Source organism: Papio anubis, unplaced genomic scaffold (assembly GCF_008728515.1).
Source record: "Papio anubis isolate 15944 unplaced genomic scaffold, Panubis1.0 scaffold171, whole genome shotgun sequence".
NCBI classification, from domain to species: domain Eukaryota; kingdom Metazoa; phylum Chordata; class Mammalia; order Primates; family Cercopithecidae; genus Papio; species Papio anubis.
Genome location: NW_022161702.1, coordinates 86,688 through 110,380, shown reverse-complemented (window position 1 = coordinate 110,380; position 23,693 = coordinate 86,688). Strand labels below are relative to the sequence as shown.

Here is a 23,693-nt window from a genome sequence, read left to right as displayed (position 1 = left end):
CCACTTTTTGTATTTTTCAAAAGCCAACTGGCCTAGTCCACTCTAATTGCCCACATAATAAATCTTGTTTGGCTAAGACGGGTACAAAACTATGTCTGAAACCAATAAATTGTTTGTTTTCTAATTCCCACATTTTGGCTTAAAACAAGCTTTTCAATTTGTATGCCCAAGTATAGCCTGAAGCAAACTTTTATGGCTAAGTTATGAAACCACAAAGCGGTTTTCATAATGGAAGTGCTGACAGACCCTTAACTTATGGCCATGGTGAACTTGGAAGCCACTTCAGTATCTAAAAGCAGCTTTTCCATAAATGTAACATTTGGTTTCCCCCAGGATCCATCTTAGCAGTTTAACTACCTAGGTCAATCAGCAGAGGAAATGAAAACTACATATCCGTGTTTCCGAAAAGGCAGAATAATATTTCATTCGTTTCCTCGCAAATATTTATTAAGTGCCTACTATGTGAAAGGCGCCAGGCAAGTCTGGGTGGGGAGGAGCCCAGGATCTTTAGGTAACTCAGGGCAGGGCAGCGGCCTTCCACCTGTACTTCTTGGAACTGCCTTACTCTGAGCTGGGGCTCCTGGAGAGGCCTCGGGATGCCCGGGGGGATGAGGAGGGTTAGTGAGGGGCTGGCCCGTGGGACCCTCCTTCCTCCCCAAAACAACCTGAGAAAGTCAACTTTTAGTTTGTTTTGTGTGTTGGATTCCAAGTAAGATTCTGTTTGAATAAATAGCTCTATGGGCAGAAACAAATTGGAACTCCCGGTCTAGTTAATCCCCATGTTTTATGGATACCAGAATCAAGGCTCAGAGAGATCAAGTGATTCACTGGAAGCCACATAGCTGGAATTAGAACCAGGCCTTTTTGAGTCTTGGTGCAGTACATGAGTAGTTTGAAAGTATGTAATAAACAGAGAGCTACTAAATGGTGGTGTGTATGTTCTAACAAAATTCCTGGTTCATACTTGGACTTCAAATTTGCATCTAACTAATAAAATATTCCATGGTATTGTCCAGAATATTTTTAAGATTTTTTTCTCCAGAATATTTTAGACCGGTACAAGCATTGAATTAAGCCAGAGTTATGCAGAAGGGTTTTGTTCTTACTCCCTGTTCTTCTCCTACAAGGAATTCATCAGTGTGGGACAGTCAGGGAGGCTCAGGCTGTCCAGTTCCCTGCCCAGCCAGCTGCTAGCTGAGCTCAGCCTTGGGCAAGTTACTTTATCTCTCTAAAGCCTCAACTCTTTCATCTTTAAAATAAGAATGAAGAGGACAATATCAAACCTCATTGGGTTGCTTTGAAGATTAAATGAAAACGTGTACATAAAGCATTTAGAGACGGGGCATGGTGGGTCACGCCTGTGTTCCCAGCACTTGGGGAGGCCAAGGTGGGAGGATCCTTTGAAGCTAGGAGTTCAAGACCAGCCTAAGCCACATAGCAAGACCTTATCGCTACAATAAATAAATAAATAAATAAAAAATAGGCCGGGCATGGTGGCTTACACCTGTAATCCTAGCACTTTGGGAGGCCGAGGCAGTGGCTTGCCTGATCTCTGGAGTTCAAGATCAGCCTGGGCAACTTGGTGAAACCCTGTCTCTACTAAAATACAAAAAAGTAGCCGGGTGTGGTGGTGTGCACCTGTAATCCCAGCTACTAGGGAGGCTGAGACAGGAGAATAGTTTGAACCCGGGAGGTGGAGGTTCCTGTGAGCTGAGATCACGCCACTGCATTCCAGCCTGGGCCTGGATGACAGAATGAGACCCTGTCTCAAATAAATTAAAAAAAATAAAAATAAAAATGAAAGCATTTTAGCATAGTAACTGGACCAGAGTTCAGCACTTAATAGCTATTACTATTAATATTAACTAAACCCAAACTCTGATTTTCTATGTAAAACATTGTATAAAATATAAATAAATTTGAGTATGCTAAGATGATTTCATTAACTTTTTATTGGTGGTAATTATTGATTTTATGAAATGGATTGATAGCCTGATCAAGTATATAGTGCTTCAGTATGCATTAGACTTTTCAGTTAAACTCTCTAGACACCCCCTCTAGACACTGTGTAAAACTCTGGAAGGCCCAGTGATTGATGAGGTCTCTGTCAGCTAAGACCTGAGAGTGGCCCTGCATGCTGCAGGCATGGGGTACTTGTCTCATTATAGAATAGCATGGCCTCTCCTACCCAGTCATCTGTACAACTGCAAGTGTTACATGCTGTGCTACTGCTAGTAGCATTTTTAGAGCTGCTCTACTTTTTTTTTTGTCTTGTGTGAAAAAAAAAAATTGCATTTAATTGCCAGGTGCGGTGGCTCACGTCTGTAATCCCAGCACTTTGGGAGGCTGAGGCGGGCAGATCACCTGAGGTCAGGAGTTTGAGACCAGCCTGACCAACATGGAGAAACCCCATCTCTACTAAAAATAAAAAATTAGACAGGTGTGGTGACACATGCCTGTAATCCCAGCTACTCAGGAAGCTGAGGCAGCAGAATCGCTTGAACCCAAGAAATGGGGATTGTGGTGAGCTGAGATCGCACCATTGTATTCCATCATGGGCAACAAGAGTGAAACTCTGTCTCAAAAAAAAAAAAAAAATTGCATTTAGTTGATACTCAAAAACATTTGTTGGGTGAATAAGTGAAAGATACATACCAAGTGAGGAATGTAGGCAGGGGATCAGTATTATCACATCATTTATTTATTTAATAAAGGCCTTGGATGAAGTGATTCCTGCTTATATTTTACCTCTTTTTTTTTTCCTCTCTCTCTCTCTCTCCTCACTAGAATATGAGCTCCATGAGGCAGGGATTTTCATCTATTTCACTAATTGCATTCTCCCTGGGACCTCCTTAGAGCAATGCTTGGCACATACTAGGCACTTAATATTTGTTGAATGGAGCCATCTCCCTGTAGCATTCGACAGTCCTTGCTAACAAGAAAGGAAGGATTCCTCAGCCTGTTTCTTACCCTTGCGGGAGTTTTCTCTCCTGGTTCTCCAGCTATCTCGGTGGTCTGTCCTTCTCCAGCTTCTTTGATGGCTTCTTTTCCTCCTCCAATACCCTCGCTGTGGTAGTCCACATGGCTCTATCTTGGTTCCAGTACTTCCTGCAAAGATTGCATCCAGTCTCACAGCTTCACCTCTCCTCTCTGTGGCTGAGCCACAGGAAGTGTGCACCCTTCTCTTGAATACAAGTCCTTGTTCCCCGCAGCCTTCTGGGCACTCCCAGCTGGTGTCCACTTGGTCTTCATACTTGCCGTTGCATGGCCGAGTGTGCCATCTCTTTCTTCAAAGTCACTCCTCTTAGGAGTGAGCAAGAATACGGGCTTGGAAGTTAGACCTGGGTTTGAGTTCTGAGTCTGCCTCCTGCTGTATTTGCAGCTTTGGCAAATTCCTGCCCTCCTTGATTCTTATCTTGAAAAGGATGATTTCGGTGGCAATCCCTTTGGAAGCTTGTTGAGAGGATTAAGTGAAGTAACAGGCATAGAATGTCCAGTGGAAGTGCCCCGCATTTTCGTATTTCTGTGGCTGCAGCCGCTGCTTTCCCAGACACCTAAACTCAGTATATTGCAGTCACTTCTGAGTCAGAGAATTATTTTGCTCCTTGACTCACTCACTTATACTGTGCTGTTCTTTCCTTCATGACTTGCCTCTTTGTTTCCCGTTCCTCCTGCTGCCAGTCTGCCCTAGACTGTCTAACCTACTCAGTACCATCTCTCTGCCTCACTTTCTCCTCCTCAAAAGCTTCCCCTTCTTCATCTAATCTTTGTTTTCCATAAATTTCTAGTGACAAAGGATCTCTTCATAAAGAGAGAGGGAAAGGGAAAGGGTGAGAGGAGACTCACTGTGGGTTCAGGAGTTTTCACACGCGCGCGCACACACACACACATGTGTATGTGTGTATTTAAGACTCAGAAGGTTGGTTTGAAAACTTTGATATATGTTAATGAAAGCCATTGAGAACAAGTCCCGGTCATCTAGCTTTCATTTACAAAGAAAAATGAAAAAAACGAAAACCAAAAGAAAAGTGACTTTTCTTTCTCCTGCCCTATAGTGAAACTTGGTTTCCAGCAAACTCATCAATTATGTCATAATAGGTGCAATTTGATGAAAAATATCCCCCATGGTCATAAGTGCTCAGCACGTAGTGAGTGCTTTAAAATGCTTATATTTTCGTATTTCTGTTGCAAAGACCAGAACACAAAGTAGCTTTTTGTCAAAGCTTTATTTGCTGATTCTGCTATTGTTTTCCCCAGGGGAACTGCCCCTTTATTGATTAATAAAAGGTTAACAATAGCCTAAATGTGTTAAGGCAAATGGTTGGGTTTCAGTTTTGTGCTTGAGATTATTTCTGTTCTTGAAATCCTGTTGTTTCCTAGTGATCAACAAAATAAAATACCCCATTTCTTTTTTAAAAGATCGGGATATGAGAGCCTGTTTTTGAACCCTAGAAGGTTCACATTTATAAATATTTCTGCATTTTATGGGCTTTCAGGATATTGTCACTGGAGACTGTTTCTGTTATGTGGAATTTTCACAGGAGTTGGCACAAATAGCCATCTGGCTTCTGCTCCTGGCACTCCACTAAACTGCCTGGTCAGGTCTCTGGGGCCTCCTGGATCACCACGTCCCAGGGATTGCTCTCTGTGGCAGGTGACACTGGGACCCCTTACTTCTTGAAACTCTTCCAACCTTTGGTTTCCTTTGTAATTCATATGTGGGGTAATAGCTCTGTGGCTGGCTTCTGTGAGCTGCTGGATTCATGGAGATGATGGAGATGTGGCTTTCACCCTTACAGAAATTATACCTAGCCGTGGACACAAATGTGTAGACCAACAAGTGCAGGAAGATGCTATAGAGGCTTGGTGCGCTGGCCCATGCCTGTAATCCCAGCACTTTGGGAGGATCATTTGAGGTCAGGAGTTCAAGACCAGCCTGGCCAACATGGTGAAACTCCGTCTCTACTAAAAATACAAAAATTATCCAGGTGGTGGTGGCACACGCCTGTCATCCCAGCTACATGGGAAGCTGAGGCAGGAGAATTGCTTGAGCCTGGGAGGCAGAGGTTGCAATGAGCTGAGATCATGCCACTGCACTCCAGCCTGGGCAAGAGAGAGAGATTTGGTCTCAAAAAAAAAAAAAAAAAAAAGCTATGGAGGTGTGAGAAGCCTCCATAATAGGTGTGTATGGGGATTGGGTGGAGAACACGGAGAATCTCTTTGGGGGAGACATGCAAAGTTTAAAATACACCCCCTGCCATGCTTTTAATACATCCTCTATCACCGGGTGAATGACTGGATGTGGGAAGTTAGGGGAAAGGGATTCGACTCCTAGGCTTCATGTACACATTTTCTCATCGCGTTGGTTGGGATAAAGAACGTAGCTGTGTGAAAGAACCCATAGGTCTCGGTGGCTTAGCACAGTAAAGATTAATTTCCTATGTCACAGTTTAAGGCAGTTTGGTATAGGTTTCACTCCACACAGTCTTTCAGGAACGCAGGAATTCCTCCATCTAGCGACCCTGCCTGCACTTAGGAGTCCTCCTGGATTCTCCAACTGTATGCTGTATATAAAAGGGAAGAGAGAGAGTGTGGGGGATTTACGTAGAAGATTTTTATGGGTTAAACATGGAAGTAGTAGAAGTCATTTCTGCCTGTTTAGTCACAAGGCCCACCTAATGGCAAGAGAAGCTGGGAAATGTAGTTACGTGTCCAGGATGAAAAAGAAATGGGATGTCTTAGTCACCCAATCCTGTTAACTGTAACTCCCAAATATCTCCCTAAAATCTCCCTGCCACTTCCCATCCAGTGCTTCTGTCAGAATTCAAGCTTTCACCTCCTGAAGAACAAGAATTTTCTAACTGACCTGCCTTCAGAATAATCCTTCCCTAGTCAACCCTCGATAGTACCAGAGGAATCTCGCTAGAATAAAAATATGAGCAGACCATGGCCCTCCTTAAAAACCTGCTGTAGTTCCCTGTCCCCTTCTGAACTACTTAGCCAGGGACATGGGACCCTTCTCCAGCAGGCCTCATCTTCTGCCACTCTCCTGCATTGTGAACTCTTTGTTCCAGTCGTTCCAAAGGAGCACATGGTTTGCAGTTCCGCATCCGCAAACTGTGTGCTCACCCACCTCTGCCTTGCACATACTGCCCCTTCTTCCTGGAGTTACCATCCCTGCTTTGCCCACTTGGTGAATGCTAGGCATCCTTCAAGATTCACCTTCTCTGTGTGAATTTCCAGATGTGAATTTCCTGGTGGTTCTAAATTGTTCTGCCCTCAATTTTCCCATCATGTCTTCATGCTTATTTTGTTCAGGTCATGGCGGGAAGGGAGGCTTGAGAGTTAAATGAAGGGACTGTTGTGGATGTTTGGGCAACATTAAGGGAAATAAACAAGGGACAGTGGCAAGCTCTGGAGCTAGTGACAGTGGAAGGCACTGTCTTTTGCCTTTGCCTGGGGAGGCAGGGGAGAAAGCCAGGGGACGAGAACAAGTTGGGGAGCTATAGCTAGGGACCCTGGTAGAGGGATGCTGCCAACTACCAACCTGCAGCCTGGCTGGGAAGGGACAAATGTCCTGACCTCTTTGTCCTCTCATTCCCTGATCCCCTGCTACCACCTTGCAGTAGGCCAACAGGAACTGAATTTGAAGGGCAAGGGAACCCCTTGATGCTCACCTTTCCAGGCCACAGAGTAGGGTGGAGAAGGGGGAGAGTAGGGTTGGATGGCAAAAGAAGAATGCCCAGCACAGCTGTTACATCTCTGTTATAGTTGCTAACACAGTACATGAAAATTTTTTATGTTATATCTTTCCCACCAGGTGACAAGTCCCTTGAATGCATGTTTCATATTTTTCTGAACCATGGATGCCTAGTACAACCTTTACAGGTTGCTAAAAATAACTTTTTTATTTTTAACCTGTCATAGTCTGTTCAGGCTGCCATAAGAAAGTACCAGAAACTAGTTAGCTTATAAGCAATAGAAATGTATTTCTCACAGTTCTGAAGGCTGGGATATCTAAGACCAAGGTGCCAGCAGATCCAGTTTCTGGCGAGGGCTTGCTTTCTGGTTCATGGATAGTGTCTTCTTGCTATGTCCTCACATAGCAGAAGGGATGATGAATATTTCTGGGGCCTCTTTTTTTTTTTTTTTTGAGACGGAGTTTCGCTTTTGTTGCCCAGGCTGGAGTGCAATGGCATGAACTCGGCTCATCACAACCTCTGCCTCCTGGGTTCAAGCGATTCTCCTGCTCAACCTCCTGAGTAGCTGGGATACAGGCATGCGCCACCACGCCTGGCTAATTTTGTATTTTTAGTAGAGACGGGGTTTCTCCATGTTGGTCAGGCTGGTCACGAACTCCCAACTTCAGGTGATCTGCCTGCCTCAGCCTTCCAAAGTGCTGGGATTACAGGTGTGAGTCATGACGCTGGTCCTGGGACCTCTCTTATAAGGCCACTAATCCCATTCATGAGGGCTCCACCCTCATGACCTAATCACCTTCCAAAGACCCCATCTCCTAATACATCACCTTAGGGGTTAGGATTTCAACATATGAATTTGGGAAAACATAAACATTAAGTCCATTGCAGGGCCCCTTTGTAATATTTAAATGAAATATTAAGCTGCATTATCGTCTTTTTATTTTTATGTGCGTAAACACCATTTTCTAGAGTTGTCTTAACATGTGAAGCACATAGGGGGGTTTGTTTCATTTTCCTGACCTGCCTTTTCTCATTTCTCAGTCAAACAGGCAGGACTCGTGAAATCGTGATGCCTTCTAGGAACTACACCCCATACACAAGAGTCCTGGAGTTAACCATGAAGAAAACTCTGACTTAGGCACTCAGAGGCGCATACTTTTTATAAGTGGACAAAGGCTCTGGAACCCTGTGGCTTGAAATCCTTTGGGAAGGGTGACTCTTGTTTCCCCTATACACAGTGTAAGCCGAAATGGAAATCGCTGAGGCTCTGATCCACTTCTAAGACAGGAAGGAAAGTGAAGGTGGAGTGGGCAGGTAAGAGAGGGATATACAAGGTCACGTTTCAGACACCCACCCGGCATACCCTGCTGTACTGTGCCATCATTTGTTTTCTTTGTAGATACTGAAATCCTATCAGGAGGATTCCCTCACAATGTATTTTATTTGCTAGACTTTGGTTGGGAGGGAAAAGGACATTAATTTGAAGTTTCATGTTATTCATGCCAGGATCGTTTGATAGAGCATGAAGGTCTTGATTACCCATAAAAGTATTAGAGGCAGCGTTTCTCTGGTACAGAGAGGCCTGTCCACAAGGAGCATGGGCACCCAGCCAAACTTGAACCTGGAAGGGAGGGTTCCCAGGCTGCAGGTGCTCTTTCCTCTTGGTCCCAAGCATCTGTGCAGGGTCATGGGAGCCGCAGTTAGAGACTTGTGTGGGCCAGACGAGCTTCATGCCGATGCGCTAGTCCCTTGGTTTAATTTGTGCCTTATGCTTTCATTGGACCAGCTGAAATCACTGTATTTATTCAACTTGTGATTTTTTTTTCTTTCTCACTTTAACTTAAAGAGAATTTTATATGTCATGGAAATTTAATCATTAAACGTTTTCAGTATCAATTGGTGTTTTTGTTAAACGAATGAATAATCTGTTCATGCATGCTGTACTTTGATATTATAACCTATGTCACATATGTTTAATAAATACCATATATTTTCTACTAATGTTGTCTCTGTGTTTCATCCATGACCATGTAGAAGGGGCAGAGAGCAGATCAGGCTCTGGAATGAGTGTCAAAGTCAGATCACATGATCTTCCAGACAGTACAATCCACAGAAGCATCTGTAAGCCATAAGATTGTCTGTGTGTCATGGGGCCTCTCTGTCTTTTTAATTCCTGAAATTTAGTTAATACACCATGTGGAAAAAGCAAGATACATTAATGATCACAAAGTACACAAATGGATTTTACTTTTAAACCTTTCCTCAAATCTCTCACCCCTTACTGTCTCCACTTCCAAAAAACCAAAGAAATAAAAAAGTAAGAAAGCAAAGCAACTCAGTTAGATAAATCACTGTGAGTCAGAACCATGCTAAGAGGAAAATGTGCATTTGGGAGCCAAATTTGTATTTAAACAATGTCTGTGGGACCTTGGGCGAGTCATCAAAGCTCTCTGAATATTAGTTTCATCCTTTAAAAACCTGGGATCATCACACCTACTTGATAGGCTGATGTGAGTGCCACATGAGGTCATTCCCACATAGGGACTGGGCACTGCCAGGCACGTAGGCAGTGATTGCTGTCATTCTGGAGGTTTTAGAGCACTGCTGACTGCTGGTTGAGTCTCACCACTGGAGCTATTCTAGCAGCAAAAAACCATGCTCTATGGCAGCCACCAAAGAGGAGCACTTAGGGAAAAAGCTGTCCTTAGGACAGGAGATATGGAAGCTGGACTCAGAGAGAGGCAGAGGGTCCTGGAAGCCCATCCCCCTGGAGAAACTGGTCTGGAAGCAGTTTCTAAGTGAAATGCAGTGACTTAAAAATGTCAATTTTAATGAGACCAAGGTAGAAATGAAAACTACTCTGCCAACACTTCCACATTCACTTCTTTCTCTCTCTCTTACAACAAGCAAGGAAAAGAAAAACGTAATTTTATTTATTTATTTATTTTTTATTATTATACTTTAAGTTCTAGGGTACATGTGCACAATGTGCAGGTTTGTTACATATGTATACACGTGCCATGTTGGTGTGCTGTACCCATTAACTCGTCATTTACATTAGGTATATCACCTAATGCTATCCCTCCCCACTACCCCCTCCCCACAATAGGACCCGGTGTGTGATGTTCCCCTTCCTGTGTCCAAGTGATCTCATTGTTCAATTCCCACCTATGAGTGAGAATATGCGATATTTGGCTTTCTGTTCTTGAGATAGTTTGCTGAGAATGATGGTTTCCAGCTGCATCCATGTTCCTATAAAGGACACGAACTCATCCTTTTTTATAGCTGCATAGTATTCCATGGTGTATATGTGCCACATTTTCTTAATCCAGTCTGTCAGGGATGGACATTTGGGTTGATTTCAAGTCTTTGCTATTGTGAATAGTGCCGCAATAAACATACATGTGCATGTGTCTTTATAGCAGCATGACTTATAATCCTTTGGGTATATACCCAGTAATGGGATGACTGGGTCAAATGGTATTTCCAGTTCTAGATCCTTGAGGAATCTCCACACTGTTTTCCACAATGGTCGAACTAGTTTACAGTCCCACCAACAGTGTAAAAGTGTTCCTATTTCTCCACATCCTTTCCAGCACCTGTTGTTTCCTGATTTTTTAATGATTGCCATTCTAATTGGTGTGAGATGGTATCTCATTGTGGTTTTGATTTGCATTTCTCTGATGGTGAGTGATGATGAGCATTTTTTCATGTGTCTGTTGGCTGTATGAATGCCTTCTTTTGAGAAGTGTCTGTTCATATCCTTTGCCCACTTTTTGATGGGATTGTTTGTTTTTTTCTTGTAAATTGGATTGAGTTCTTTATAGGTTCTGGATATTAGCCCTTTGTCAGATGAGTAGATTGCAAAAATTTTCTCCCATTCTGTAGGTTGCCTATTTACTCTGATGGTAGTTTCTTTTGCTGTGGAGAAGCTCTTTAGTTTAATGAGATCCCATTTGTCAATTTTGGCTTTTGTTGCCATTGCTTTTGGTGTTTTAGACATGAAGTCCTTGCCCATGCCTATGTCCTGAATGGTATTACCTAGGTTTTCTTCTAGGGTTTTTATGGTTTTAGGTCTAACATTTAAGTCTCTAATCCATCTTGAATTAATTTTTGTATAAGGAGTAAGGAAAGGATCCAGTTTCAGCTTTCTACTTATGGCTACCAATTTTCCCAGCACCATTTATTAAATAGGGAATCCTTTCCCCATTTCTTGTTTTTGTCAGGTTTGTCAAAGATCAGATGGCTGTAGATATGTGGTATTATTTCTAAGGGCTCTGTTCTGTTCCATTGGTCTATATATCTGTTTTGGTACCAGTACCATGCTGTTTTGGTTACTGTAGCCTTGTAGTATAGTTTGAAGTCAGGTAGTGTGATGCCGACAATTCCACGGACCATTCTACAGCTTGGGCCTTTGTATTTTAAAATATATCTTCAACATATGGAAAATTCTAAACATGATTTGAACTACTCAAGAAGACTATTATAGAGATTTCCTAAATTGTACAGACTGAAACTGAAACTAAGAGATAATCCTTCCAGATCCTTTGTCAACATTAACTCTAGTGCCCCTCAACCTTCCATCTAAAGGACTGACATTCATCAACCTCTTCATGAGCAGGGTATTATGTAAAATTGGGAGAATGAACTCTAACATTTCATAGTAAATTTATCTCACTGAAATGGAAAGCAGCAGTGTATGTAAAGGTTTTAAAAAAATAAAAACAACATCCTATAATAATGCTTCCACTTAATATTTTCATTCCAGTCCTTCCAGACTTTTAAAACAGACACACACACACCCCACTTACTTTGTTTTTAAAACAAATAGGACCCTATACTGAGAAGCAGAATCGTGTGATTTTTAAGAACATGGGAACACTCGAGTCAACTACCTGAGCTGAATCACTGGTGTGCACATGGGTAAGTCACAAACCTGTCTGAGGGATGTAAAATTGGAACTGGGAGAGTTCTTTCCTAATGGGGTTGGTGTGAAGAGTAAATGAGTTAATGCCTGCATGGTTCTTAGAATAGTGCTTGGCACATAATAAGCACTTAATAGATGCTACCTATTATCATTACATACTTTTGTAGTTACTTTTTGCTTACTTGATATATAAAAATATATATATACACACACACACTTTATATAGTTTATATATATAGTAAGTTTTCTTACTTTATATATATATACTTTATATATAGTAAGTTTGCTTACTTTATATATACATACATATAAAGTAAGCAAAAAGTATATATATGTATTATATATAGAAATATACACATATACATAAAGTAAGCAAAAAGCATATATATACTATATATATAATCTACACCATTGCTTCTTATAGGTAATTGGATTCCATTTTTTGATGTGCCATAATTTATTTGACCCATCCCTTAGTGTTGGAATTTTGGATGTTGTCTTTACTTTTCTTCAGCAGTCCTCTGATGAACCATCTTGTGCACACGTTTTTGCACACTTGCCTGATTATTTTCTCCAGATCAATTCCTAGAGGAATTGTCTGGTCAAAAGGTATGCACATTTTAAGTCTTTTGGTGCGTATGGCCTGATATGGCCTATGGAAATTTGAATCCATTGAAATTCTCACTAACAGGCTGAGAATGTGACTTCCTGACCCTTTTGCCAACATGAGGAATGAGAAACAGAGTGTATAACATTGCTTTCTTTAGGGAGACCTGCCCCCAAAACAGGTGGTGAACAAATTTCCTTCAGCATATTGCCTGTGGATATCAGAACTCAGGGACATGCAGGTGTGAGCTGTGGGCCTGGAGGTTCCCTAAGGCCCAGAAAGTGCCTGGGCAGCCCATAGGAAACAGGATGAACTCAGAAGGAGCAAGTGTCCCTCAGGATCCAGGAATCAGAGAAGTCCTGCTGCTTAGTGAGCCAGCATCAAGAGTCTGTCACTCAGGCCACATGCCTAAGATGTGGTTTGACTCTGAGTGGGGCATGCCCCCTATTTCAGGGATAGCCTGGGACAGAAGATCAACATCTGCGAAGTGGTTGGAGGGTGCACCAACCAAGGCTGAACCCTGAGCTGGTCCATGTGTCCACTCTGAGCACCCACCTTCTCCCCAGTGAATGCCATCTGCCTGCTCCAGGAATTCTAGGGTGGTCACCAGGGCAAGAAGTGGGGGTGACAGGAATGGGTCCTGGCTGAGGCCCCATTGGGCCATGGTGCTCTTGTTGACAGCCAAACTGAGAGGGCCAGTTCAGTTCACCCAGCACATGCCAGGTGCTTGGAAGACAAAGACATGCGCCTCGAGACCCTTGCTCTCTCCAAAATCTTTTCCAGCGAGTCCAGGCCCTCCTGATAGTTCCCATGTCTGAACCACAGAGGAACTTATTTTCAGCCCCTTCTTTATTCTTACATCTCATAACTAGTCTTCGTGTCCATTTATTATCTCTCCAGTGACATAAACTCCTCAGGGACAGTGTCCCATAAAGGGTACACTAGTCATTTGGAGGGAACCCATTGTGAATCTTGATAAGCATGAAGAAATCTACAAATGAGGAGTATTCCAGAAAAAAGCCTCGGCTTGGGGGAAGTAAAGGATACCAGGAGTTACTGAGCTGGATGCAGCACACATACACTGAGTCTTTATAACAGTCCTGCCTGGAAGATGTTATTACCACCATTTCATGGATAAGGAAATTGAAACTCAAAAATATGTGAAAATTGTCTGAAACCACCCAGACCTGTCTGATTTCAGAACACAGGTGGGAGGCCTGGAGTCAGTCCCAGGTCTGCCATTAAATCACAATACCTCCTTGGTCAGGTCACTGCAGCACTTTGAGGCTCTGTGCCCAGGATGCAGATTTGTAATGAATTAAATGGAACTGCATCGCCCACCCAGGCTTGCTGCACAGATCACGGAATAGCGTTGACAAATTTCCTAGCAGTGCATCAGAGACATGCCAATAATTGACTCCTGCTACTATTACTAATAATTATTGGGAAACCAGTATTGGCACCAAGAATATTTGCAAACCCAAAGATTTCTTCTTATTGGACATAGAGACTTAATGAATGCTAGTGAATGGGATTGTGCAGAAGACAAATAGGAGGGGGTAAATGCCACTGGATAAACAGGCGGTTAAATAAACTGTATCTCCTTTTCTTTAGATGTGAATTTAAGAATAATTTATTTTACTTCGTCAGGGAAGGAAAGGCCTAAAAGGGAGACTAAAGATGAGTTTCTAAAAAAGAGAGAACAGAAGCAAAGAGACCAGAAGGCAAGTGCTGCTAAACCTTGGGGTAATTCATTAGGCAGGATTAGAAAACTAATACATGGTGTGAAAAATACAGTTGTTTTTTGTTTTTGCATGAGGATATCTAATTGTTTTAGCACTATTTATTGAAAAGACTACCCATTTTCCACTGGTCATATATGCATAAATCTATTTCTATACTCTCTATACTGGTACATTGATCTAGTTGCTTATCTTGACACTAATACTATGCTGTCTTGTTTGCTATAGCTTTATCATTGGCCATAAAGTCAGGTAGCATAGGCTCTCTAATTATGTTTTTCTAAGTTGATTGGGCTATTCTAGGTCCTTTGCATTTCTATACGAATTTTACAGTCTGTCAAGTTCTACAAAAGGGCTATTGGGATTTTCCTTGGGACTGCATTGAATAAACAGGTCACCAAGGATAACATCAAGCCCTTGCTGTGTCAGGCCAGCTCCTAGCAACACTGCAGCCCAAGTTGGGAGCACTAGACTGGTTCCTGGATGTCAGTGACTGCTCTGCTCTTCCTTAGCTGGAAAGGTACTGGGAAAAACCTCCATAGCGTATTTTAGAAAAGGTATAGTATAAGCTTTGTGGGATTCCGAACAAAATATCATAAGAAACATTCATTTATGCCCAAGGGCCATAAACTTGATATAATCTGAATGCAATCAATTATAAATAAATGGCAAACAGTTCTTGATGGTTTTCTCTTAATTTTTCAAGTTTTAACACAGAGCGTTTACAGGATTCACCTTCCTGATTTAGGGGTAGGAGGGGGGTTGAGAAATAATTAGTAGGCAATTTTTTGGCCCTGGGACTTTTCTTGTAAATGTTTTCTTTGGCAGCCATACTCTTGAGAACAGGAAGTTACTCTCTTGTTACAGATTTAAGACTTTTCTGAGCCAAATAACAGAAAGCTGGATTAGTTCTGAAATGAAGTGGGGGGAAAAAAAACAACTCTAGGCTCTCGCTGGAGATTAATGACATCTTGCAAATATTTTAATTCTCCCCTTTCCTCTTAACTTGCTACCTCCTAAACAAAACACACTCAGACTGAAAAAAAAAAAAAAAATTTAACTGATCACTTTGTAGCCCAACCTTAAAATAAAATATCTTTGTGGTGCCCACAAATTTATGTAAACATTTTTGGGGTGTTAAAGGGAAGGGCAAATAGGGCTGTCTTAAGTTGATCCTTTTTTTGGTTACAAAATCCCCAATATGAAATTTAGAGCATAAAATGTAGTTGTAAAGATGCTAATTTTTCTATGATAATCATGAAGATTCATAATTTTATTTGATCTTTTTAAAATGGCTTTTTAAAAATAGGTAAGAGTGTTTAATCAAGCTTCGAAAACTATGCCTATATGTTGTTTGAGATGGTTGCAAACAATTCTTTAGGAATTGTTCCCAATGACAGGATTATATCCTTTGACTACAGTACCTATTCATCTGACTATAAAACAAAGGAATTATTTCCTCCAAAAGGACTGAGTCCTCATTGAAGGGTGTACTAAGGTAGAAATAAAAATAAAATTCAATTTTTACACTTGATTCTAAAAAAAAAGTTGTAATCTTGATGAAGTTTATAATCTGGAGGAACATTAATTCCGTGAATTATCTGAGAACCATTTTTGAGGATTCTTTTTAAAATTGCTTTAAATGTAAAAGTTCTTATTTTTTGCGAGGATTCTTAAAACACAGAAGGCCTTATAAAAACTTTGAGATTCAGAGGTAAAGAACACTTTCCTGTAACAAGTATATATCTTCTACCAGTAATCTAGGAAGTTTCCATGGTATTAATTGTAGCCTCAGAAAATAAAAGAGTCAGGTTAAGTGTTTTATTTACACTTGCCTCTCGTGCCCAAATTCAAACGCCCTGGTACCCAAGAAGTTTGCCTGCAGGTGAGAAGGGTAGGATAACGGGGCCAGTAACTGATGGGAGCAGGGGAGGATACTTCCCTGGGCTATAAGAACATGCCTATCCTAAAGTCACTCAAATTCCTAAGTCTGAAAAACACTGTGCTGCCAAACACACCCATCTGTAGTTTGAATGTGGCCAAAGACCGACAATTTGCCACCCCTGACTTACATTATCTAATGTTTTTCTTGCTGTATATTATGAAGAGGATATTTATTCCTTCATACTAACTTTCTTCAGTCTGCTTGAGGTGATGCCCTTCCACATCATTCATAACAGTTTGCTTGTCTTCTACTATTTTGACAACTTCACTTTTTTAACCTTATAAACAATTTTAAGTTACTCAGAGCTGTCATCCATTAGATATAAAAATTAAATGAAGTCCAAGAATTCTAGGTGATGGGAAACATTATCCAGGGCTGCAAGACATGCACAACTATGGGAGTCCAGCAAAGGCTGATAAGCCTGGAGCTCCAGCAGTGTTGGGTGAGCATTTATTTAAAGGGAGCTACTTGCTTCCTGGTTTGACTGCATACCAAATATTTCTTCTCAACATTTATGAGCTTAAATAGATGCAGATGTTGCCAGAGAATGTATTATAACATTCATCATACTAGAATCATATACTTTTAAGTGTTGAGAGGTATCTTGGACTTTGGTTCAATACTCTCGTTTTAAGCAGGAGGAAGCTGAGGTTCAGAAGAGTTAACTAACTTGCCACAAAGTTAGTGATCCACAAACCCTGACCCATAAAAACATTGTTGAGGGTTGACAAATTTTCCTACCACCACCTTCATTCTCTCATCTGGATTACCTTTATTGCCCTATACACTATGATTGACTATTCTCTCCTCCCAATTTTCAGGAAGAAAATTGCTGAGGATTTTTTTTTCCTGAATAATTCTTCTATGTATTTCATGGACATCCCTTACTCCTCTCCAGCTCCCTGCTGCTGATGATTTTCAGAGCTGTGTTCTTTCTCAGGTAAGATGGAAATGAAAGGTGACCAGACATTGACTCTGGCCAGGTCTAGTGAGAGGAGAGGGGTTAGCTGGTTTTCTCTAACTCTAGCCTGCTGCTGATCACTGGTTTATTTATCTCATAGCCTCTGATGTACCTCAGACTTCAAAGAGTGAGAGCCATGGTATGCTCACACTGTAGCAGAAACTGGTTCTTTCCATCCACTAAAAAGACAACTACCTCCTTTCAGGTTGAAACCTGAAAGGATCTTATGAAATCTCATCCTGTAGTGACTTTGCAAATTACCTCCCTCACTCCTTTTTTGTTTTCTCATAAATATATGTGCAGACTATTTTTCCTCAATCACAAAGGAAGTATAAACATAGTTTATCTGATATTTTATGAGTTAAATAATTTTTATAGCCAGACTTATATGATATACTGGATGTTTTATGAAAAATCTTCAGTGAGGCCCATTTAAGTGTAGGACACTCTGCCCTCCAGCATAGAATATGAACCAATTCTAAGCAAAGTTTAGCTTTGATATCCTCCTACTTTCCTGCCCTACATACTCTCCAAATTCTGGAGATGAGTACTCTGGAGTCTTCCTATTATCCTAAACTCACTGATGTAATAGTCTCTCTGGTGTGTTCTTCTTCTCACATTACTCAAAATTCTCTCCATTTTCTCCCTTTCCCTTCTAAACAAATTTCACTCTTTGAGTGTAGGCCACCACCTTAACTAGGCTGTTATGAGGAAGCCTTTTAGAACTAATTAATACTCACATGTAAATTACTAATAGATCATTTGTCTTCTCAAAGGAAGATATTTGTTCACCATATAATCTTCTTATTGGTGGAATTTCACTCGATGTGTGAAAGGGAAGGAAAATAAGTCAAAGAGAGGGGAAGGTATTTTTAATCTTGTTTAAGATTTTATGTCTTAAACTGAGAGGAGGGGGCTTAGCTACAATGTCTATATAGTCTGTGTCAAAGATTATGTGCTCCTTCAAGGATTTTGGTTTCACAGTTTGTGAGTTTTTTCATACTAAAAAATCTTACCAAGTTTTATTATTCAATCACAATTCAGTTGGTCACATATCTAACCAGCAATCTTCATTACATTTGCTTATTAAAAAGTAAACTTACATGAAATTTCAGAGTACCAAACTTTTAATAATTTTAAAAATTATGTCTTCCCACACTACCAAGATCATAAAACACAGTGGTGACCTGAAATGGAAGATTTGTCACTAAACAACATTTTAGCCATGTGACAGTATTAAGAGAAAAGGGTTCTTTTCCTCCAACTTGAACCTTACTTGGCTGAGATTTTCTCACCACAGTCTTTGTATTTTTTTTTTTTCCCCATGGGCAACTGCCCCCTTGATTAATCCCATTTCCCTTAGTCCTAGTTTTTCCAGGCAGCTGAGCAAACAAAGATGCAGGCAGCCATTTTAACATGCTTCCTCCCTCAAGCCCTCTGGGATGGGCCGTCTGTTCATCCTGTTCATAAACCAATGGCCTAAATGGGGTTGGAGAAAGCAGCAAGGATCTTCTGTCAGGATTAATTTTAATAGGCCGTAGTCTGTCACCCGGGAACCATAGCCCAGGCAAATGGCTTTAAATTACTATTTGCTGATAAAAAGGGAGATATGAGCTGAAAATTTGGTTCGTCATTTCAAACAACTTGGGTAACTAATGCAAGAATTTACTTTTAGTGTGGAGTGCAGGCACTTTACAGCCTAAACCCTTGGGTAGTGGAGGAAAATCTTTTGTTGCCATGGGATCACAGTGAAATATAAAGAGGGGAAATGTGGCATTTTGTAGAAGTATAGAATTTTAGAGCTGGAAGGGAAACAAAAAATGTATCTGTGAATTCCTAAGGACTTATGTTTAGAGCTTTATATTTCTGATTTCTTTGCAGAGAAATGTGATTCCTTTTATTGCCCCTTCCACTTTTTCATCTCCGTCTTTACCAGTTCCTTTCTCTTTCCTTTTTTCACTGTTTTTCTCATACCCAATTCCAATTCCTTGTTCCTTCCCTTGGTTCCTCATCCCTCACCAACCAGGCTCCCGTCATTTCTCTGTGAAGCTCTGCACTGAGGGATACATGGGGTAGTGTGGTGAATGTAGCCCCTAGGCAAACAAGTCAGGAGGTCCTAGCTCTTGTCTCCTCCCCTGTAAAGTGTGAGAAAGCAGTCTGGGGGACTGGCTGGAAGGGATGGTTTTGTAAAATGACACACAGATGTCAGTCATTATTGTTCAATAAAGTCCTCTGTGTACCATTCCTAAGTAATTTTTCATGAGCTATGACCATTGTTTTGGTTTGTTTAAAAATTCAGAATGTGACTGGGCATGGAGGCTTACATCTGTAATCTCAGAACTTTGGGAGGCCAAGATGGGAGGATCACATGAGCCCAGGAGTTCCAGACAAGCCCTGGGCAATATAGCCAGACCCCATCTTTCTACACACACATACATACAAATCAGCTGGGTATGGTTGTGTGCACCAGTAGTCCCAGCTACTTGGGAGGTTGAAGCAGGAGTGACCTTTGAGCCTAGGAGTTTGAGACTGCAGTGAGCTATGATTGTGCCACTACACTTCAGCCTGGGTGAGTGACAGGGAGACCCTGTCTCAAAAAAGAGAAAAAAATCAGTGTGTTCCATTCTCAAATGCATGATTCCAAGATAAACCATGAAAGAAAATAGAATTTGCTTCATACTTATTTATGACCCTTGGTTCCTCTCTCTTCTCTTCCAGCCAACTCCCCTCAACTCTCATGGATCATATCACTTGTTCACGGAGAAAACGTTCTCCACATTCCTTTACAAACATGATTGATACCATAAAAAATGTTTGGTGCAAGTTCTGTAATCTTTCTTAAATAGCCCAGCCTGAGCACTTGAGCAAGAAGGCTGGTGGCTAAAATTAAACAAAACATAACAAAACCAAAAACAGGCTGGGCGCAGTGGCTCACACCTGTAATCCCAGGACTTTGGGAGGCTGAGGTGGGGAGATCCCTTGAGGCCAGGAGTTCAAGACCAGCCTGACCAACATGGCAAAACCCTGTCTCTACTAAAAATACAAAAAAATTAGCCAGGGGTGGTGGTGCGTGCCTGTAGTCCTAGCTACTCGGAAGGCTGAGGCAGGAGAATCGCTTAAATCCGGGAGGCGGAGGTTGCAGTGAGCCAGGATCATGCCACTGCACTCTAGACTGGGTGACAGAGCAAGGCTACACCTCAAAAAAAAAAAAAAAAAAAAAAAAAGGAAAGAACAAAAAAACGAAGTGTCAATGAAGATGTTGAGCAACTGGAACCCTGAGACATTGCTGGTGGAGTGCAAAATGGTACAGACACTTTGTAAACAATTTGGTAGATTCTTAGAAATATTCATTTACCAATGACCTAGTTATGCCACTCCCAAGTAAAATGGAAGCTTATGTTCATGCAAAAACCTATACACAAGGTTTATAGTGACTTGATTTATAATCAGCAATAACTTAAAGCAACTAAAATACCCTTCAATTGTTAAATGTATAAACAAACTTATACAATGGAATACTACACCCATAGAATACAATACTACTTAGCAATAAAAAGGATCAGGTTACAGATACCTGCAGTGGCAATAGATGAATCTCAAAACCATTATGCTAAGTGAAAGAAGCCAGATTCAAAAGGCTACTGTATGGTTCTACTTACATGACATTCTGGAAAAGGCAAAACTCTAGGACAGAAGACAAACCAGTAGTTGCCAGGGGTAGGGGTTCAATGGAGAGGCTGACTACATTTTGGGGGGATGATAGAACTGTTCTATATCATGATTATGGTGGTCGTCGCAGAACTGTATGCATTTGTCAAAATGCAGAGTTGTACACTAAAAAGGGGGGTTTTACTACATGTAAACTATATCAATAAATCTGACAAAGAAAAGAAATATACAGTATTCATTTGCATGTTACTCATCTTAAAACAAATGGTATTGTTCTGCAATTTGCTTTTTTCACTTAACCTTAGGTTTTGGAGATTAAACCTTGTTGGTATCTATAGATTTAGTTCCTTCATTTTAATTGATGTAGTTTTCAATTTTTGCTACCACTATAAATAATGTGGCATTGAATGTTCTGACACACCTCTTCTTTTGTACATACACAGTTTCCTTAGGAAGGCTAGTACATAAAGGCTGTGTGTTGGATTGCAGAGTAGGCATGCCTTCCAGTTTACTAGATGTGACTGCATATCTTTCCTAAGTGTTTCTGCCAGTTTAGTCTCTGTAACACATGCACTCCTACTTCTCCAATCAGAAAGAGTTTGGAATTTTAAATATTTTTTTTACTTTGCATTTCCCTGAAGTTGAGGATCCTTTTTTAAAGCATGTTTTCCAGTTTTTCCAGTTTCCTCTTCTGTGAACTATTTGTATTTTTCCTTTTTTTTTCTGCTGACTTGTTTTGCTTATTGATGTATAAGAATTGTTTTTGTAAAGTATGAGTTTTTGTATTCTGGATGCCAGCTTGCTGTTTATATGTATAATAGCCTTTACCCTTCTGTACTACAAAAGTTTTTGCCTTAATATAGTTAATTTACAAATTATTTCCTGTAAAGTTTGTAAAATGTGTCTTAAGAAATCCTTCCTGGCCGGGCGCGGTGGCTCAAGCCTGTAATCCCAGCACTTTGGGAGGCCGAGACGGGCGGATCACGAGGTCAGGAGATCGAGACCATCCTGGCTAACACAGTGAAACCTCGTCTCTACTAAAAATACAAAAACTTAGCCGGGCGAGGTCGCAGGCGCCTGTAGTCCCAGCTACTCGGGAGGCTGAGGCAGGAGAATGGCGTGAACCCGGGAGGCGGAGCTTGCAGTGAGCTGAGATCCGGCCACTGCACTCCAGCCTGGGTGACAGAGCGAGACTCCGTCTCAAAAAAAAAAAAAAAAAAAAAAAAAAGAAATCCTTCCTAAACTTGTGATCATTAAAATGCTTTTCTGTAAACATTATTTTTCAGTTTTCAATAGTAGTTTGTTAATTCCTCTGGAATTAATCCTCATGTCTATTGGAAGAAGGAAACTATTAATATTAATACTTTTTCCCATATATACAACCAATCTCTCTAGCACCATTTATGAGAATTCACTCGTTCGTCACTAATCTTAAATCTTGAATCAAGTTTCCACATATGCATGGGTCCATTTTGGTGTTCTCTATTCTGTTCCATTGGTCTATTTGTTGCAAAAATTATATAAAATTAATAAAATGTAATCAAAAGGCCAGGCACACAGTAGGGGCAAAGCAAAAGCTAGCTTCCCCCCCTCCTCAGTCAGCTCTCTAACCCTAAAGTCTGGTCATCAATGAAGTCTCCATTTTTCTAAAAGAATGATGCTCCCTTGTTGGTGATCTTTATTCCCAGTGACCTCATCTGGTCCAAATCTCTGGCTATCCTCTCCTTTAAATTCCCTTTTGGTAGTAACTCCCCACTAATCATCACTTCACTGCCTGCATACCCGCCACTAGGCCCACTGTCACTGTGGCCAAGTCTAGGCATAGAGGCTGGACATGCTTCTGCATTGCCCCATGACACCCCCACCCCCTCATTCTCCAGCAATCCACATGTGGGGGTCGGGCCATCTCTCACGCTGAGAGGCCCAACAAGTGTGAAATTGAACACTTTCAGTCTTTGCTACATTGACACTAATGTCTCCCACATTAGTAATCCAAGTGAAGGAAGCAAAATTAAATTTCTTAAAGAAAAAAAGGCCGGCCATGGTGGCTCATTCCTGCAATCTCAGCACTTTGGGAGGCCAAGGCGGGCAGATCTCTTGAACCCAAGAGTTCAAGACTAGCATCAGCAACATGGCAAAACCCTGTCTTTACAAAAAAATTAAAAAAAAATTTAGATAGGTGTGGTGGCACACACCTGTAGTCCCAGCTACTTGGGAGGGAGGCTGAGGTGGGAGGATTGTTTGAGCCGAGAAGGCTGAGGTTGCAGTGTGCCGACATCACACCACTGCACTCCAGCCTGTGCAACAGAGCAAGACTCGTCTCAAAAGAGAAAAAAAGTAAGTCAGAATTTAAGAGAGGAAGAGTGGGTTGAAGGAGGGAAATGCAAATTCAGTTTTGGACAGGTTGAGACTGAGAAAACTTTGAGACATTCAGGTGGTAAGGCCTCTACCCTGACTCTAATTCTAGTCCCAGAGCAAAACCCCAAAAGACTTCTGTGCTTAAAAGCCTGGAGAGATTGGTACCTTGGAATTGATGGTAAGAGAGAGTTTTAAGAAGGAGAAAGTGCTCAACAGGGTCAGAGGCTGTGAGAAGGGGAAAGACTAAGACACATTCCTTGAATCTGACAGCAATGAAGGGATCCATGGTGCTTGCAAGATGGTGAAGAAATGGAGTCAGAGAATGTGGACAATTCTTTTAGGAAGCGTATCTCTGAAAAAAGAAGGCAGGTGGAAGCTGGGGGAGCTTTTAACTGCTTTATTGGAGTATAACTGACATGCTATACACCTGACATATTTAATGTATACCGTGCAATAAGATTTTTTTTTTTAATTTTCTCTTTTTACCTCTAGAATAAGTAATTTTGACTTAGCAGATGAATACACCCATATAACCATCACCACAATTAAGGTACTGAGCATCCCTGTCACTCCCAAATGTTTCCTCATGCCCCTTTGTCTTCCTTCCTGCCAGCCTCTCCCTGCCACCCTGCGACATCAGATAATCACTGATCTGCTTTAGATGAGTTCGTATACTTTCCAATTTTATATAAATGGAGTCATACAGTATGAGTATGACTCCATATATAAGTATGTATATATACATATATAAGTATGACTTACTTACTTATAATTACTTACATA

At 41.2% G+C, this 23,693-nt stretch overlaps 1 protein-coding gene across 1 annotated transcript in view; it reads left to right on the top strand.

The window, feature by feature from the left end:
* The window catches only part of LOC116272711 (myocardial zonula adherens protein-like), a 68,060-nt gene extending 59,358 nt beyond the window's left edge, over positions 1 to 8,702 (top strand). The window contains exon 11 of the mRNA XM_031661475.1: positions 7,743 to 8,702. Coding sequence (XP_031517335.1) covers positions 7,743 to 7,839 — 97 coding nt within the window. The 3' untranslated portion in view covers positions 7,840 to 8,702. The remainder of the gene's footprint in view (positions 1 to 7,742) is intronic.
* Positions 8,703 to 23,693: the final 14,991 nt, after the last annotated feature.